The 19,647-nt window shown below is 39.8% G+C and overlaps 1 protein-coding gene across 4 annotated transcripts in view; it reads left to right on the top strand.

Moving 5' to 3' along the window:
• Nucleotides 1-1,133: 1,133 nt before the first annotated feature.
• The window catches only part of LOC122559701 (interleukin-1 receptor-associated kinase 4), a 35,297-nt gene continuing 16,783 nt past the window's right edge, over nt 1,134-19,647 (top strand). For 2 of the 4 annotated variants that reach the window (XM_043709613.2, XM_043709614.2), the window contains exons 1-8: nt 1,261-1,807; nt 4,620-4,784; nt 6,725-6,870; nt 12,057-12,260; nt 13,885-14,045; nt 17,730-17,803; nt 17,894-18,008; nt 18,131-18,240. In XM_043709613.2, the coding sequence (XP_043565548.1) occupies nt 1,743-1,807; nt 4,620-4,784; nt 6,725-6,870; nt 12,057-12,260; nt 13,885-14,045; nt 17,730-17,803; nt 17,894-18,008; nt 18,131-18,240 (1,040 nt within the window). In that variant the 5' untranslated portion in view covers nt 1,261-1,742. Of the gene's footprint in view, nt 1,190-1,260; nt 1,808-1,889; nt 2,436-4,619; nt 4,785-6,724; nt 6,871-12,056; nt 12,261-13,884; nt 14,046-17,729; nt 17,804-17,893; nt 18,009-18,130; nt 18,241-19,647 lie in introns of those variants that run through there. The other 2 variants (XM_087997180.1, XM_087997179.1) reach the window with 2 other exon arrangements.

Genomic DNA, 19,647 nt, shown 5'->3' with positions numbered 1-19,647 from the left:
CATAATTACAAGTCAGTATAATGTGTGACCTGAAGGGGAACTTTCAGGTGGTGTTCTCATGCATCTGCTGCCCTTGCCCTTTTCTATTGGGCAGGTCATAAGTTTGGAAGCTGTTAAATGAGACTTGGTTAGTTGTTGCAGGGCATCTTGTATCTAGTATGGGTTTACTCATTCCACAATTTGCAAACTCAGATCTGCTCTTTTAGCCATAGTATTTGTATGGCCGTTCCAGTCCAATTTCTGTTCAATGGTAACCCAAATATTGATGGTGACAATCACATGGGACATCAAGGGGATACTTTTAGATTCTCTCTTCTTGGAGCCGCTCATTATTTGGTTCTTGTGTACACATAGAGCAAGAAAGTTATGATGAATCTGTGCAGTACACTGGTTCAGCACTACACCAGGAAGGATGTGAACGTATGGGAGATGGCACAGAAAATATTTACAAAAAATGCTGGAGATCATAGCAGGTCAGGCAGCGTCCATGGAGAGAATGCAAGCTAACATTTCAAGTCTAAATGACTCTTCACAGAGGTCTTATGAAGAGTTACCTAGACTTCCTTTCTCTCTTTGGATGCTGCTTAATCTGCTGCGACCTCCAGCATCTTTTGATTTCAGTTCAGTTTCCAGCATTCGCAGTAAGTTGCTTTTACAAAAATGCTCCCAAGAATGAGATGCTTCTGTTACGTGAATAGATTGGAGAAGCCAGAACTGTTATCCTTGGGAGAACAGAAAGTTATGAGAAGATTTGACAGAGATGTTAAAACTCTTGGAGGTCAGAAATGTGTGTGGTTGGGGCCCCCATCCTCTTGGTCTCATCCTCGAAACTGCAGGAATCAAAGATTAACATCCCTGGACATAACTACCCAGTGACCCAACAGGTAATCAAAGGCGTGGGGAAAAAAAAACAATAGGCTGCTTGATCACCAAATATCACGTACTCAACCACGATCACCAAATATCACGTACTCAACCACTAAAGAATGGCTACCTTCCATTCGTAACCCAGTCTTGAATTTAAATAGAAATGAGGAAATAGCAGGAAGAAACGGATTCTCAGAGAAACCTTCAAAAAGCAGAACTCCAACTTCCGGTCACCGGGAGGAAACGGGTGCGTGGGGCGTGGCGAGCGGAAGTGACGTTAGCAGAGCGGTTAATTACTCGAGTGAGGATTAGGAGCGAGCGAGTGAGTGAGGGTTGTGTTCCCATGGTAACGGGAGGGGGAGGTGTGGGCCCCGCGCTCCCCGCGCTCCCCGCGCTCCCCGCGCGTGCTGAAGTTCAGCCCTCGCGGTATTCGGGAGTTTGACGGTCGGCCAGGGTCGGCGCCGGCCCGGTTTCCCCCCTCCTTGCCCATCAGGTGTGGAGTTGCGGTGAACGCCACTCGGCCTCCAATGCTTCATTCGGGTTAAAACCATGTCGATGGTTCAGTGCAATCCCTGGCGACGGGAGGGGTGAACTGTCTTACTCCTGGTCCTGTATTGTTAAGTTTGAGTTGTACAGCCTTGCAATGGCATCAGAGTATCTTACTGTAACGTACATATCAGCTTCTTATAAAACGTTATTTATTTCAATAACAACGGCAGCAGCCTGTCTCTAATGGGGAAGTTTGTGGGTTCACACTCCAGTGTAGTGTTGATGCAGTGCCAAGGGTGATAATTTAAAGCAAGATCCTCTCTGCCCTCACAGCTAAAAGCAAACGATCCCATAGCACTATTGTTAAAATAAAGCGAGTCGTTTTGATGCCCTGGACAGTATTTATGACTGGACCGATGTGTCTCTGTCGATATTGCAGTTGTTGTTTATGGTAATGTGCTTTCTATCCACTCAGTAAAGTTGCTAAATTTGATGATATGAAGATGGATAAGCGGACATAAGGTGGCTGCAAAAGGATATAATTAGGTTGAGTGAGTGAGCAAACCTGTGACAAATTGAGGATAAATGGAAAAATGTGAAATTGTCCATTTTTGGTGGTGAGACTGTGCAGCAGCAGGGAAAAAAGTTAAGTTCTGAGTTTTGTGAAACTGAAGGTTCAGCTGAGCATGACTCCGATCAGATAAAAAACTTATAGTTAACAATAGGATGTGGGTTAACAAGGTGGAAAAGCAGTCATTATGTAGAGCCATTTAACAATATTGGAAGCATTCAGTTATGCAAGATCAGCTAACAAGGGAAAAATTTTCCATTGTATGAATCAAGTTAACAAGATTAAGAACATTCATTGTATAACAGTGAAGAGCTTGGTCTCTGCTATTGATACTCGTTGATTGTACCGCTCACCCAATTAATGTATGTTTTCTTATCTGAATGCTCCTCCCTGTAAAATGACTGTAGTTCATTGAGAAACTGCTGTTCCATAGAAGACTGTGAACTCATGTCTCTGTGCACATGGGCGATCGATCTCTCTCCCTCCAGGGCCCAGAATAAAGTTGGAGGTAAAACTACATTGTCTCTGAGCGTTTTTCTTTGACTGGTAGGGGGAAGGAATGGGACGACAGTGGGATTAATCTAAATGATGCATAATTGGAAAGTTCTCAGATGCAAAAGGATTTGGTGTTCTCATGACACACAAAGTTGATGTGCAAATATGGAAAGTATTTAGAAAATCTAATAAAATGTTATCACTTACTGTGAAGGGAACTGAATACAAACGTAAGAAGTTTATGCTTCAGCTATACAGAGTATTAATGAGACCACATCTGGAATACTACATAGTACAGTATTGGTCTCTGTTTAAGGAAAAGTAAATACATCAGAAGCAATTCAGAGAAGGTCTACTGGACCAATTACTAGCAAAGGTAATCTGGCTGATGAAATTTTATCCACTGGAGTTTCAGAGGAAGTGGGTGACTTGATTGAAACATTTATTTTTGGATTCTTTTTGACAAGATTGAGGTAGAAAGGATGTTTCTTGTGGGAAAGTTTAGAACTAAGGATCACTGCTTCAAAATAAGGAGTTATCCAATAAGATGAGAATTTTTTTTCTCCGATTTCAGTCTTTGGAGCTCCCTTTCTCTGGGGATAGTGGAAGCAACATTGTTGAATGTTTTTAAGGCAGTCGTAGATGAATTCTTGATGAGCAAGTCAGTAGAAAGTTAATGGAAGTTAAGTGGGAAGAATAATCAGATCAGCTAGTCTACACTTAAACTGGAGAGCAGGTTTGAGGCCAAATGGCATAGTCCTGTTCTTAATTTGTATATTCATAGTTGCTAGGACTATCCTTGCACTCCTTCTTGAGGAATGTGTGGCGTCTGCCACTCGAATACAATTTGCACATCTTTAAAAGCTTGATAAATGAAAACAAGCCCTTTCATTATCTCCACTCTGACATCCTTTGGCTCCTGCGCTACAAATCATCTGGACGAGGCTTCAGATCTACCCTATCCATTGCTAGCTATTTTGGCACCTTTCAACTTTCAGACTATCTATTGTCTCCATTTCTACCAGTACTTGATCAGACTGCTCTTCTTTAGTAAACACAATACAAAGTACTCTTTAAGTATTCTAGTCTACACTGTACTAAGTATATATCACTGTTTTTGACTGTAATGGTACTCAATCCATCTCTTACTACCACTTACAACTTGCTGCAACCTTTTTTGATCACATTTTATGTTAACTTTCTTTTTATGCCCATGCTATGCTTGCAAATTTATTTTCCACTTCCTTTCCCTTCTAAATTTAATGTATTTGACCTGGTTTTCATTTGAAGAATTCACCTGACATCCATCATGCCCACTCTTTTTTTGTTTCACTCTTCCACTTCCAACGTATGTATCCTTTATATCCTTCCTTAAATATGGAAACCAGAATTCCACGCCATATTTCAGCTGTGATTTCACCAATACTGCAATTGTAACAAGACTGGATTATATTTGTAAAGGGATTGGAGTACAATGAAAGTCACCATGCTCTTTGTCTTTCTACTTGCTTACTGCACCTGCATGCTAACCTTAAGTTCCTTGTACAAAAGCACCCAAGTCTCTTAACGCTTACTCCTAATTTCCCAACACTGATTTTAACTGTTAGTCAGCTGCTTCCTTTGATCAACAAAAATATGATTGAGGCTCAGCTTTCCAAGTCGAATGAGTCTGCCTGCTGTTGCTTTCGGACAGAGACAAAAAGACCCTGCAAATTCTGGAATCTAAAATAGACAGGCAGGAGGTTGCCTGGCTTGCTGTGTTCTTCCAGTCTTCTAGGAGGAGAAAGTGAGGTCTGCAGATGCTGGAGATCAGAGCTGGAAATGTGTTGCTGGAAAAGTGCAGCAGGTCAGGCAGCATCCAGGGAACAGGAGAATCGACGTTTCGGGCATAAGCTCCTTAGAAGGGCTTATGCCCGAAACGTCGATTCTCCTGTTCCCTGGATGCTGCCTGACCTGCTGCACTTTTCCAGCAACACATTTCCAGCTCTTCCAGTCTTCTGCCTGTCTATGCTGATTCCAGACAGACAGGTTGCAAGATTTGTCAGCTCTGCTAATAAGTGAAAATTGATCCTTGAGTTTTCTTTTGCAAACATTTGTCCCATTTCCTTCTGAGCTTTTGCCTTCTGATCTTGGTATTATTTATGTTTGTTTTTCTTTTGTAAGACTGATTCAAATATTTATTTTCTAATAAATGAAGGAAAATGAATGAATCATTGACTCCACAATCCTACATCCGCCACTTGAAACAGGGGCTCATCCAAGAACTATCAGACATGCTGGATCCACAAGATGGTTGGAAGAAACTAGCAGTAAGCATAAAAAAGTCTACAGGAGAACTAAGATACAGCCAGTTACATATAAGGTAGGTAAGACTGTTGAAGGGATGCCATTGATTGAAGGTAGTACATGACACTGAGGAAGATCCCAGTAAACACCAAATAAGTTGACCTTTGGCTCACATTCACTGCTAATTTGAAGCCAGTGTTAATTTCTAACCAATTACCATAGCAAAATCAGGAAAAGTCAAATTGTTAACCACTTTTCAGGTTGATACAAAAGATCACGTGGTCAAACACAATTACTCTACATTTTAAGTCAATCTGTGTGGAGTTATTTCACACCTTTGGAGCAGGTTGAACATGAATCCAGGCCTCCTTGCTCAAGAGTTCAGGACACTACCACTGTGACATTACTCAAATGTTCGAAAGATAGTAATTTGTACCTATGAAACGTTGGCTTAAGAGTCCAGCTTTAAGAAATTGCTTTTAATTACAACAAAACATCCAATCTACACCCTGCAAAATTAATTGCAGATACGGGATGAAGTTTATTCTCAAAATTGTTTTACACTATCATGCATGGAACTGATCAAATGCAGAAGGTATCAGATTGAAAAGCAACTAAGCATTTAATTCACTTACGAGGCTGGCTTTTATGCCTCCAACCCCTCCCACACTGGTATTGAGATGAGAGGTGTGGGAGTGGGTAGCTGGTAAAATCTATGCCATGGCACCAATGTCAAAACTTGCACCCCCTACCTGCCACAGTTTTATCAGAAGTATGTGGGCACTGAGAGGCCAGTCTGCTTATGAGTGAATTGAGACTGTTGTCTGCCCACAAGGGCCTCTCCCAGCTGCCACCAGCATTTAATCAAATGAGGAGAGACCCCTGCCAAGCCTAGTAGCTTTCACTACGTGTGTGATGGTAGGAAAGGGGGAGTTTCTCCCCAAATATACCTTATAATGCCAGTTACGTGGCCCCTTACCATGCAGTCCCAGCAATGGTAACCACTGCTAGCAGCGCTACTGCAACCAGAGAGTAGTTGGCCAATAGATTGCCCTTCAGCTCTCAGAGGCAGGACTTCCTCTCTACAGGGGTGTGGAAGTCTTGCCTTAAACCAATAATGTCCTGGTGACCCTAAATTTACACAAGGCGGACTTTGACACCTTCATATCTACTTGGCCATACTGTGTTGGTGTGCAAGGATTCCAAAATGTTAATCCAGCAATTATAGGTGTTTTTAAAATATATCTTTTAAAAGTTGCTTAGAAGGCACTTCAAAATGGATGTGTCCTCTGCTTTATCTGCAATGGCAGGAGGCAGCTCCTTCCACACTGATACCAGAACCAAAGGGACCATTGATTTGATTTATTGTCACATGTATTTATTATAAATACAGTGAAAACATTGTTTAGTGACCCCATGTATGGCGCCATGTTAAAACACAGAAAATAAACCAAAACACAGCATAATGTTGCCCATCCAGATGGAGAGCTTGCCTATTGCCTTTAATTAACTGTTGACTATAGAGACTTTTATTCAGCTTATTGAAGAGCATCAGGACACACTAGAGTCATAGAGATGTACAGCATGGAAACACTCTTTGGTCCAACCTGTCCATGCCGACGAGATATCCTCATCCAATGTAGTCCCACCTGCCAGCACCCAGCCCAATATCCCTTACCTAGGAATCAACCTGTTCAGAGATGTTATTGCACACTCTGGAGTAGATGGAATATGAACCCAGGCCTCTCTGGTCTGGGACAGGGACACTACCACTGCACCAAAAGAGGGGCCCCTTGAATGTTAAGTATATTCATTGGACATTAATCGGCCAATTTATGGAAAGTCAGTGCTGGGTGACTACTAATGATATTGCACGATTAGGATACATCTCTTTAGTTCTGATATCTGAGCGCCAACTCAAAGATCTGTCCACGGTTTCTTGCTGAGGCAGCATTAGTTTTAATGTGGACTTTGACCAAACAGTTTTACATGGAACCAAACAATTTTTGTGTTCAGGAGATTTGAAGGATTGATTCCTAAGGGCAGGAGCCCTACTGCAGAGCTTCTGTTTGACTGGGGAACAACTAATGCCACAGTCAATGATTTTGTGGAAATCTTGATCCAAAATAATTTTCTAGCTGCAGCTAGCTTGGTACTTCCAGGTAAGGATTTTTTTTTTTAGTTTACTGTATACTTGACTTGAATATTAATGTAAGCATTTGTTAAAAGTTGTCTGTTGTGCTTTGAAAAATGCAAAGCATTGAAACATCCTATGCAGTAGCATTTCCAGCAGCGCATGCATTCTTGCTTTTTCTTTTTCTTCTGAGTTGTGTATTATAAATATTTCAAGTATTCTTTTCAAAATCACATCTTGATAAAGAATTAAATAAGTCTTTTCATTCAGTCCTTTTTGTCTAATGAGTGGATCTCCCATGAAGTTACGGTTAAAGATGATTAAATAAAGTCAAACAGCATTTATTGCAGGAGATTAGTGATATTTCTGGACTTAATTTTCTGATAAATGTGAGCAATTGCAAAAAAACTGTGTAAAACCACTTTCATGATTATTAAAAGTATATTCACCTAGATATTTTTGATTAACCTTTTTAAAAGGTAATGATGTTTCGTATAGATAAGATGTGATTTGTAAGAAATTTGTGCAGCAGTGTTAGGAAATTGGAGAATTGTTGGAGATGACGTTTGAAGGATGGGCCTGGAGCTTGCAAGAAGTAATTAGAGTGCAATTCCACACCCCCAAAAACCCCAGTAGTGGTAAGAAAGGCAAATAATTTGGTGAGCTAGGCTTGGTGAGATATTTGCATTTGCTTATCTCATCTGTTACATGCTTTGTCATCTTGCAAGCAATTAAAGCCCTTAAGTCAATTACCAGCTCCAATGTTCCAAGTGCCACCAGACAATTACCTGCCATCTTGGCGGATAAGAAAATTGACTGGGCACCCTGCCTGCTAGGTTAGGGAAGGAGGATTCTCCATTTTCACCATTCTGGAACCAGTCAGGTTAGCAATTTGGTGGAAGAAAGTTGCCATGAAAGCTACACCTTGTTTCTAACCCCCTGACTGTCCTATCCTCATGACCTCCACTCTGCAAGATTCCAAAATAAACCACCTACCTTCTCACTATTGGATCTCAAGGGGTGCAATTCTCCACTAACTCAGTTAGCAAGAATAATAGAGTCATAGAGATGTACAGCATGAAAAGAGACCCTTCGGTCCAACCCGTCCATGCCGACCAGATATCCCAACCCAATCTAGTCCCACCTGCCAGCACCTGGCCCATATCCCTCCAAACCCTTCCTATTCATATATCCATCCAAATGCCTCTTAAATGTTGCAATTGTATCAGCCTCCACCACATCCTCTGGCAGCTCATTCCATACACGTACCACCCTCTGCGTGAAAAAGTTGCCCCGTAGGTCTCTTTTATATCTTTCCCCTCTCACCCTAAACCTATGCCCTCTAGTTCTGAACTCCCCGACCCCAGGGAAAAGACATTGTCTATTTATCCTATCCATGCCCCCTCTATAAGGTCACCCCTCAGCCTCCGACGCTCCAGGGAAAACAGACCCAGCCTGATCAGCCTCTCCCTGTAGCTCAAACCCTCCAACCCTGGTAAATGTTTCTGAACCCTTTCAGGTTTCACAACATCTTTCCAAAAGAAAGCAGACCAGAATTGCACGCAATATTCCAACAGTGTCCTAACCAATGTCCTGTACAGCCGCAACATGACCTCCCAACTCTTGTACTCACTACTCTGACCAATAAAGGAAAGCATACCAAATGCCCTCTTCATTATCCTGTCTACCTGCGACTCCACTTTCAAGGAGCTTTGAACCTGCACTCCAACGTCTTTTTGTTCAGCAACACTCCCTAGGACCATACATTAAGTGTATAAGTCCTGCTAAGATTTGCTTTCCCAAAATGCAGCACCTCGCATTTATCTGGCAGGCATGATGTGTAACCTGGGAGAGAATCTCGTCAAAAGTTTTCAGATATTTTACGGAGAGGTCAGACTTGTACAATTAGTCCTGGTATGTTGGTTGTGTCATAGTCATACAGCACAGAAATAGACCCTTCAGTGTAACTCATCTGCGCCAACCAGACATTCCAATTTGACCTCGTCTCATTTGCCAGCATTTGGCCCATATCCCTCTAAATACTTCCTAATCATATACCCATCCAGATGACTTTAAAATACTGTAGCTTAACCTCCCTCCATCTCTTCCTCTGGCAACTTGTTCCATACATGCACCACCCTCTCCGTGAGTGTGGCCATTTTAGTGGGAGGAGCAGATAAGCTGCCTTGGATAAAAGTACAGTAGCAGATGTTGGCTCAACACGGTGAAGAAGATGCGGGCAGGATCAGACAAGCGTAGAACTATTTTATTGATGCTGCTGGAAGAACATAAAACTATGTAAGCACAGGGACATTAAGAACCAATCTGGGAGGAATCAAACAGAAGTAGAATTAAGCCTTACGAGAAGAAATAAGAAACACGTGACAAAAAATGACATGATGAAATCATTTTACAGCTTAAAGATAGTCAAGAAGACTTGTTGGAGATTTTTATGTTTAGAAAGAAAATTATGGGTTCAGTAATAGCGTCAGTTCTACAATGTACACTACTTTATCTTCCACACGTTCCTGAGTTTAGAAACTCATCCACATCAACCTCTTGAATTTAAATTATTTGAAGTGACAGTTTAAAAATAATTTAATAAAGTTGATGCAATGTTTTATTGTGTAAGAGATGGTGATGATGAAAGTTTTTCATTAACTCTTAAGGGCAGCATAATTGCCATTTCTTAGCTCTCAATTTACTTCTCTGTCCTTTTACTTTTATTAGATATTTTACGCAATTTACTTAGCTTCACAACTTTTTTAGTCTTCTGGCTAAAACTGTACCTTCTGGCTCAGTTAATCCCTGCTTCTATGTCAAGACATGCAAGTTGTTCATGTTCTCAGAATGAACGTTCAACACTCCACACTTTACATCTCCTTGTATTGGGGTAGAACCAGATTACATCTGCAATTGTAAGTACATATACTCAGAAGGACATTTTGAGATTTCATAGCTAATGGACTTATTTACCATTTGAAGATACAAGTTTAATTTAACATGCCAAATATAAAATGAAAAAGAGTGGTCTTGATGATTTACCAAAGCATATGTGTCTTGTGCTAATGGTAAATGTTGAACTTCATAAATCTGATATGCATGTTACATGTTTAAGTTTGCAGTGTATTACACTTGATTTATGAGTCCTGCTGCTTGGAACATTTTATCGTGCTATCGCACAATCTCCATTTATAGTTTTCTGACTTAGCCATTTTCATCCCAACTGCTAGTCATGTTCTTCTTTAACCATGTTAGCTCTGGCTGAGTTGGTAGACCTCTCACCAGAGTAGAACATTGTGGTATCAAGTTACACTCCTGAAACTTGAGCACCAAAGTCTAGGTTGCACTCCTGTGTAGAGCTCAAAACAAAGCTGTAATGTTGCAGGATGACAAGTTAAAGCAACATTCTGTCTGTTCTCTCAGATGAATATAAAAGATTCCATGGGAGATAACTCTGATGACCTGACCAATATTTATCACTCAATCAACATTGTGAGAAACAATTTATCTCGTCATTTATTGTGTTTGTGTTTGTTTTGCACAAGGTCTGTGTAACTTGTTTTCTACACTACAGCATAGAAAGCATTTCGAATGTACTTAATTGACTGCAAGGCATTTTATGATGTCCTGAGGTGTGAGCTGTATAAATAAAATAATTTTCAATTCTTTCTAGTAAATTATTCTTGTGCATCAACCACTGAAAATATGATAAGTCCAATTCGCTAACCCAAGGTTCTGAAGGTATCGACATTGTCAGCTATTCCCACCAGTAGAACAGTATATCCAATCCAAAAGAAGAACGCCTTGACATATCATAGCTTCAGATTAGCAGATCGCAGGTGAGATTGTCATGTTACCGTGCCAACCAGTTAGAGCAGAGATCCATGCTAAATCATCATTTGATTTCAAGATCTGACAGAGAAAGAACATTCAAGCCCTGCAAGTGTGGCTGAGCCTGTGAGAAAGTTGTATGTTGGTGATTGGAGAGAAAGTGAAGTTGCTACAAAGTGGAAAACCATGGCACAAAGCAAAAAGCAGACATTGCTAAAGAGTCAGAGAATCCACCATCAAGTTTGTCAATGTTTTGAAGTACAAGGCAAACAAGCAAGCATTCTCTCCAGCAAGAAAGAGGATGAGAATGGTTCTCTAGCATTGAAGAAGCTCTGTTAATGTGGTTCAAGAGAACTATGCCATCTCTGGTAATTCTGCAAGAGGGGGAAGCTGCCCTAGCATAGAGGCTGGGCCACAAGGGGTTCACCTGCTGTGATGGATGGCTGGACTGATCCACAACATTTTTCAACTCTGGTACTCCAGCATCTGCAGTCCTCACTTTCTCCTAGTTGATCTTAACCTACTGCAAATCCTCTTGCAAGGATGCCTACCTTGAAGAAGCTCTCCTCCTCCCTCTACAAGGATCTAAAGTGAGTCCCTCTCTCACTGCACCCCTCAGGTCATCTCCTCTGTCCTGAAGCTCTTCAGCCACGTCCTGAAACAGACTCGCTACTACAGCCACATCTCTTTCCTCAGTACCTGCCTATGGATCCGACTGACCCCGCATGGACTCCGGATTACATTCGGACCAACACAATTTGGACCCAACCAGGACAACCAGTACCTGCAACAAACCCAAGCCTCCAGCAACAGACCTCCCTCCGGATCCTCATTTCCACGCTCGCAGCCATGCGCCGCTACCTACACTCCCTGCAGTCAGCCCTTCCCCAGCTCAGGACAACACTCTCCCAGACCTGCAAAGGACCTCTGCTGTTCTTCATCCTCAGAAAAATTCATACACTGAACAAACACTTTTTCCTAGCCATTATCGAACATCAAAGAAAGTAAGTACAAAAAACTTTCATGTACTCACCCCCACACTCTGGATTCCTCGACCATTCCTGAAACTTCTCGCGACCTCCGGAGCTGCTCTGGTGCCATTGCCCACGCGGTCGTTGCAGCCAGCACTGCCGCAGCGAACGATGACGTCACTTCCGTCCCCACTGCCACACAGACAACAGCCACCATCGACCATGCAGCCTCTGCGATCGTCGCCCAGACAACCGCCTCCACGATCGTCAGGAAGACCATAGTTGTTTTAACTATCCTTATGTCTATTTCTAAAGGGGAATAGGGATTTATTTAGCAGAAGATAATACCATGACCTAAAGGTTTTATTTAGTGCTTTTTTAAACTTTGATTTATGATTTTACTTAACAGATAAAGTACCATTGGCTACACCATCTGCTTCATTACCTGAAAAAAATGATACCCTTATCGGTGACTCTGCCTATAAGCCAATTCTACAGGTCTCTAATAACGAACACACCCGCCACTATCCAGACAGCAGCAGTGAGAAAGAAACTGCCTTAATGGTAAACAGTTCAACGCCACCATGTTCATCTTATGACAGTTCAGAAATAAGTAAGTCAGTTGTTTTGCAGCATTGCGTGTATGATATATGAACAATGTGCTTAAAGATTTCAAAATAAATTTTAATTATCATGCTGAAGAATTGGCACAACTTGAAATGGAATGCCTCAAACCAAGAATTAATAAGATTACTCTGTTCAAAATGGGATATGTAATATCACTATCATTAACTTGTATCCAATGCATATGCTGGTACAATTAATTGTCCATTACATACCAACAGATACCAAGCAATCTGCTTCATAGCCATTGATTTGTAACATTCTTTTCTGGTGTGACATGAATAATAAAAGTTGCAGTGCTTATCCCAGGAGTATTTTGCCAGTCAGATATTTATCCACTTAATGTTCGACTCGATTCTAACATTCCTTGAATTAGAAACTTGGTGGTATATTTTGGCATTCAGTAAAATTCAGTCTCATTATTCTCATGGACAAGGATTTAACCGGAGTAGCATTTTAGAACTAAAACGCTACTCAGGTTAATTCCTTGTCCATAGAGATCATTTCTGTTCAACCTATTAACAATAATTTTGAAACAATTTTGCCACTGACAAATTAGAGGTATTACTGCTGAAATTCTGGCAGCAGAAGTAAAGAAAATTGTAGCCAGCATTTTATATTTGCAAACTGAACTGTTGATGTCCTATGAAAATGTAAAATCTCAAGTGATGATGTTGTGTTGTGAACCTGTACTATGGTAGTGGACAGGTGCCAAAATTGGCAGCTATTTAAAACAAAATCATTAACATGCTGTGAGCTTGATAACAACCAATTCAGCCGAAAATTGAACTGGCCACATAATAATGTGGTTGGTAACGGTTCTTGGCACAGTAGTAGATTCCATACCTCTGAGCCAGGAGACCTGGGTTCAAGTCTCACCTGCTCCAGAAATATGTACAGTAACATCTCTGAATAGTTTTTTTAAGGAAAGAGAAACATAATTTATTTGGTTTGGTAAGGTAGGCAAGAATAGGAATAGCACTTTAACTGCGATGAAAAGAAAGAAGGAACAGAATGTGCATCATGATGAATAAGGGACACCTCCACTCTCATTCGTGTCTCTTTGTTTGGTTTCCAAAACCCACTCCTTCCAAGCCTGCATAAGTGTCCAATTGCTCACTAAGCATCAATGTTTCTTGCAGACCCAGCCATGCCTGTTACTGAGTTCTAACACTGCTGGAGCTGCTAACCAGTCCAGTTTGCTCGAAGATCAAAGGCAGAACCTTTTTTGTTCTACTTCTGTGAGATGGCCATTTTTTTTTTCAGTCAACTGGTTCACAGCCAATTGCTGATAGGAGATGGGAAGTGACTATAAAATTCACGAGAGTTTTACAACAATATTTAATGGCTCCAAACTCAAGTCATTTTATACATACTGTAAATACTTTTGCTATTATCTCTCAATGTTTAAAATGACCAATTATGTGTAAGTAATCCTGTTCTTTGAGTGTTAAGATGAATATCAAAATTAATATGAAACATTTCTGTGTAAAGGCTGATATCGCTTAATGTTAAAATGTGGTGAAATTCAGGAAACAAAATATTAATTAGATTTAAAAAAATTGGGAACTATCATTTTGGTAGTTTACTAACGTTCTGAATTTCTCTTTCAGATCTTCACAATTTCAACTATTATGAGTTAATGCAGAGGACTGGTAACTTTGATGAGCGTCCAGTATCGGACGGTGGCAGTAAGATTGGTGAGGGGGGGTTTGGAATTGTCTACAGAGGCTACATAAATAACAGAATGGTGGCTGTGAAAAAATTGACAGCAGTGAGTATTAATTTCTACTGTATAATTGAGCTGCAAGCACATTTTTTTATTTTGTCTCATTTTATTTTTTATGAAACTAAGTTATAGGTTGATTAGTTTTTTGCTGATCAATAATTCAAGAGAAATAATATGAATTGTACAAGAAATCTGTACAATTACAATGTGTGTATTTAAGATGATTGAGAAAAGAACGAGAAGTAACATGAGGAATACCTTTTCTAACAGTGACTGATTAGATTCAGGAACGTATTATCTGAGAATGTGTTGGAAGCAGATTCAACTTTGGCTTTCAGACAGGAAATGGGTAATTTTCGGAAGAGTAGACTGAAATTACTGGGCTACGGGGAAAAGATGAAGGAGTGGGACCACCTGAGTTGCCTTTACAGAGAACTAACATGGATACAATAGACTGAACAGCTGCCTCCAATGATGCAATAATTATTCTATGGGGCTAAATTTTAAAGTGCATCATGCCACCAACCCTCACCCCGCCCACTACCACCACAACCAGTACCCCTTTATCTTGTCTAAAACATCTGTAAAGCAATGGCTCATTAAAAAAGCCCTGTGGCTATTATATGCTCAATGAGTTGTTAATTATCTAAAAACAAGACTAAGTTTTTATTATTTGAAGGGATATAGGTGTCATAGAATGTACAGCACAGAAACAGACTTTTCAGTCCAACTCGTCCATGCCAACCAGATATCCCAACCCAATCTAGTCCCACCTGCCAGCACCCAGCCCATATTCCTTCAAACCCTTCCTATTCATTTACCCATCCAGATGCCTTTTAAATGTTGCAATTGCACTAGCCTCCACCACTTCCTCTGGCAGCTCATTCCATACACGTACCACCCATCACTAACAAGGTTGGCAATTATTTTTCACCCCTAATTTGCTTGAGAAAGTGATGGTGAATGACTTGTTTGAATTTTTGCAGTCAGTCCACAGGGAAAGGTAGATTCACAGTGCTTAGAAGGGGATGTTCAAACACTGAACGAATTCATAAGTCCAGTGTACTTGGGACAAAAAATTTAGTACACAAAGGAAAATAATCAAAAACTATCTTCCATGATACAAGAAGTACAGAGGAACCTTGATTATCTGGCATCTGATTATCCAAATATTGGATTACCCGGCAAGATCCCGATGCTTGACTGAACTGTTATCCAGCATTTGATTATCCAGAATTCAATTAATCGAACAACATACTTCCCGCCCATGTCCTTCAGATAATTTAGGTTCCTCTGTATTTAAAATGGTCTTACAAATATCAGAAATAAAGATTCAACCATTTAACCTCAACAGTATATCTCCATCTCTTCTCTGTTCTTTCTATATCTTCTCTGTGCTATCTGTCTCCCCTCTCCTCTCCTTGCTTTCTTAACTCCCAACCTACCTTCAAAGATGCTGGCAGATGGCTATAAAATCTTTTTTTTGATTCTGATTATTATTGCATGTCACTTTGCCCCAATTGTGAATGGTCCTACCTCTGTATCATTGTCATGAGTTCAAATTCCACTCCTTAATTCATGTAGGTCAGCACTTAAATGTAGTTCTAGGGAGTGGTGTCAGCCATTCTGTCTTTTGGATAAGACACTTAAAAGGAAATTCTTACATTTCTTAAAAGGAAGATTCTCTACCAGGAAACTCTGAAGAATCTCTGAAATTAGATCAAGGCCATTCAGGAATAAAATAGGGAAGCATGTTTTCATTTAAAGGTTGTGAAGTTGTGCATTTTTCTCCCTTGCATAAATGCTGTTGCTATCAAATGATGTTTGCAAGACTGAGATGGACAGATTTTAATTAGGTATGCTTGTCAAAGAATGTGGAGCAAAACTGAATCGAGTCGAAGTACAGATCAGGTACGATAAATTTGCGGGGTTGAAGGGCTGACAGGTCTTGTTCTGTGCAAAGAAGAGTAGGAAGTTTTTCACAGTCGTCAATTGATCATGTATCACTTGAATAATTAGTGTTTCTGAGTACTGTTTGATTCATTTAAGGATTGGAAAGTTTACATCTGATTGAGTATGTTATGACAGTCCAGAAAGCATTACAAAACTCTTTTAAAATCATGAGATTTTTCAGTATATGTGCAAAAAGGATGTGCCATGTGATTATGTGGTGCATTGATTGATCAGTATTTCTCCCTCAGTCACCCTCGCTATATGAGTTGGTAAATATTGCGTTGTATCAATTTTTAGTGTGGTGTTGTGCTTTAACTTGACCTAAAAAGGTTCAGAGACTAGGCAGTTAAATAGGAAATGCAGTGGTAATGTCAAGATGTTAATTAGCTTTTTTTTTGAAATATTAGATTATGACAGTGCTTCCTTTACATCTTTCCTTTCAAGTTCTTATATAGATTTCAGTACTTGATTATAATATTCAGAACATAGAATTTACAGAACCAATTTTAAATTGTTGGACTTGATTTGTCTATTGCTGCTTTGCCACATAGAACCACGGTTAGAATTCAGATCACCTCTGCGTTAGAACACTAAAACTAGGAGTAGGTCTGGGCACTTCAGTCTGCTTGGCCATGGAATATGATCATGGTTGATCTCACCTTGGCCTCAACTCTCCTGCCCACTCCCACATCCCTTCAACCCATTAAGTAAAAATCTGTCTAACTCCTCCTTAAACTTACTGTACATCCTAGCATCCATCTCAGTCTGGATTAGTGAGTTCTATAGATTCATAACCCTTTTGAGAGAAGTAATATCTCCTCATTTCTGTTTTAAATCTGCTACCCATTATCCTAAAACTAAGACTTCTCATTCCAGATTGCCCCACAAGAAGAAACATCCTCTCTCGAAGTCAACTTTGTCAATCCCCTCAATTATAATTCCTGTCATTCTTCTAAACCCTATAGAGTGTAGGCTGAGAAGAAACTGCTCAGTCTGTCTTCATAATACAAACCCCTCATCTCTGGAATCAAGCTAGTAAATCTCCTGTGAACTGACTCCAGAGCAACTACAGTGCAACAAGTAAAACTGCACAAAATCTCACTAATGTCTTGTACAGTCGCACCAACATTTCCTTACTTTTATACTCTATCTCTTTAGCAATAAATGCTAAAATTCTCTTTGCCTTCCTTATCACCTGCTGTTCCTGTGTGTTAGTTTTCTGTGATTCAAGCACCCAGATCCCTCTGCACCAAAGCACTCTGACATTTCTCTCCATTTAGGTAATTTCTAATCTTCTGACCAAAATGGATAACCTTATTCTTCATTGATTCCAGGTGCTGATTTTGGCCCATTTACCTGACCCATCTATATCCATTCGTAAATTTCTTATTTTTTCATTGCAGTTCACTTTCCCACCTATTTTAGTGTCATCTTCAAATTTGACTACAGTTTTATCCTTGTATCTCAAGTTATTAGTCAGGATTGTAAATAGTTGACTGAACCCTGTGCTACATCTTGCCAACCAAATAAAGACCCATTTATCCCAATATTCTGCTTTCCATTAGTTAGCCAATCCTCTATCCAAGCTAATAAATTATCTCTAACCATAAATATACTTTCTATTACATTATTTATAAACAACAAAAAAAGCATTTATATTGGGCCTGTAAGTTTCGTAAAGCAATTCACATAATGCAGCACCAAGTAACTTTTATTATTAAATGACGTGTATTTTAATCACTGATATAAAACTTAGCATTTAATTTTATTGTTTAGGCACTGGATCAGCATAATGTCAGCATGGGGGAGCTGAGACTTCAGTTCAGTCAAGAAATTAAAACTTTGGCTAAGTATGTCAAGTTTTTAGAAATAATTTACACCAATAATTCTCAAAGAATACTGTTTAATCTAATGATAGCCATAATATGACATATTTATAGATTAAAGCATGAAAACCTGGTTGAGTTACTTGGCTTTTCCAATGATGGAGAACACCCTTGCCTGGTATATGCTTATATGCCTAATGGGTCATTGCTAGACAGATTGGCATGTCTGGTAAGTACAATTGTACTTGGTAACAATCAAAATGTGGTTATATTTATTTTGAAGAGCCTGTTTAACAGTAAACTATAATATTCTTTTCAGTATTAAATTGATTAATTCCAAAATACTTTCAGAATAACACAGCTCCACTTTCTTGGAATAAAAGATGCAATATTGCTGGAGATACAGCCAATGGACTAAAATATTTACATGACAATAATCATATCCATCGTGATGTTAAAAGGTAAAGAACATAAGTGTGTTTACTGTTTCATTGCACTTCATATTTTGTTCTCAGGATATTGAATTTGATTATTGCTGAGAATAAAACTTGCATTCATCAGGACATTTCACAAGAAATACCAAACTAAAGGCAGAATAACAATGATACTACTGATTACTCGATATCATTAGAAGTGTTTCTGTGGAGAATGATAGACAGTTAACAGCCAGTCTTTTTAAAATTTTAAACCAGTCAGGTTGACTTAGCCAAAAATATGTTCTTCCCATCACATAAATAAATAATGTAGTACAGTAGCACCTCGACTTGCGAACTTAATCCGTTCCGGGACCCGGTTCGCGAACCGAATCAATTTTTCCCATTGTTCGGATAGCGTAAGAATGCTTGATCGGCTGTTCACAGCGCACGTGCCAAAGACGAACTGAATGAGATCACGCGGGGCCCGAGAGCTTTTGCGTTCAACAAGCGCATAGCAAAGCAAGCAGGAAACCAAGTGATCGCACACAGGCTTTTTGCGTTCGTACCTTGAATTTCGTACGTACATTGAAGCAAACTTTTACATACAATCCTGTTCGTAAATTGATTTGTACGTGAACAGGGTCGTTTGTATATCTAGGCGCTACTGTATATGAATTTCAGTGCCAGTGTGATGCTAGGTGAGTATATTGTACAACCCAAAGACTGATTGATCATTTCAAACAGAATAACCCCATCACTGTTAACAAGTAAAGTGCTAACTATACATAACCAGCCCACGCTTGCAAAACTCTCAACAGTGTCCAACGTTAGATGTGATTCCATTATTCAACAGCATATGCTATATAAACCTGAGTCTAAAAAGATTTATGCTGACGACCAATTTAGGATTGCGTAATGAGGCATGTTTGCATATCCTGGAAACTACAAATTAATGAGGTCATAGATTCGTTCACTGAGCTGGTGTGTTTTCTGCAGATGTTTCATTGCTTCATGAGGTGATATAGTGCGGGTCTTCAATAAAGTGTTGGAAGTCTATCCTGCCTGGTATTTGTGTCTCTGCTTTTTTGATACTTCCAGTTCTGTATTGGAGTGGTTTGTATATGGGGTCCAGTTTAATGTGTTTATTGAGTCAGTTATGGTTGGGGAGCCAGGCTTCCAAGAATTCTCTTGCATCAGAAATACGCAAGAAAATTCTTTGAGGCCAGGCACTCCAACTGTAACTCACTCAATGAACACATAAATACCAGGTGTGATAGACCACCAACATTTTATCAAAGATGCACTGACAATGTCACCTAGCGAAGCAACAGAGCGTCTGCAGAAATACACACCAGCTCGGTAAATGAATCTACGACCTCATCCATCATCTGAGCTATGAATCTTTCCAAAAATTCTAAACTTCATATTAATACACAGGACCATGTACTTTGC

This window comes from Chiloscyllium plagiosum, unplaced genomic scaffold (assembly GCF_037043375.1).
Source record: "Chiloscyllium plagiosum isolate Xiang-an unplaced genomic scaffold, Cpla_swu_hap1 HiC_scaffold_19, whole genome shotgun sequence".
In the NCBI taxonomy this organism is placed as follows: Eukaryota; Metazoa; Chordata; class Chondrichthyes; order Orectolobiformes; family Hemiscylliidae; genus Chiloscyllium; species Chiloscyllium plagiosum.
Note: the sequence above shows the minus strand (reverse complement) of the source record. Positions and strands in the feature narration are given on the sequence as shown.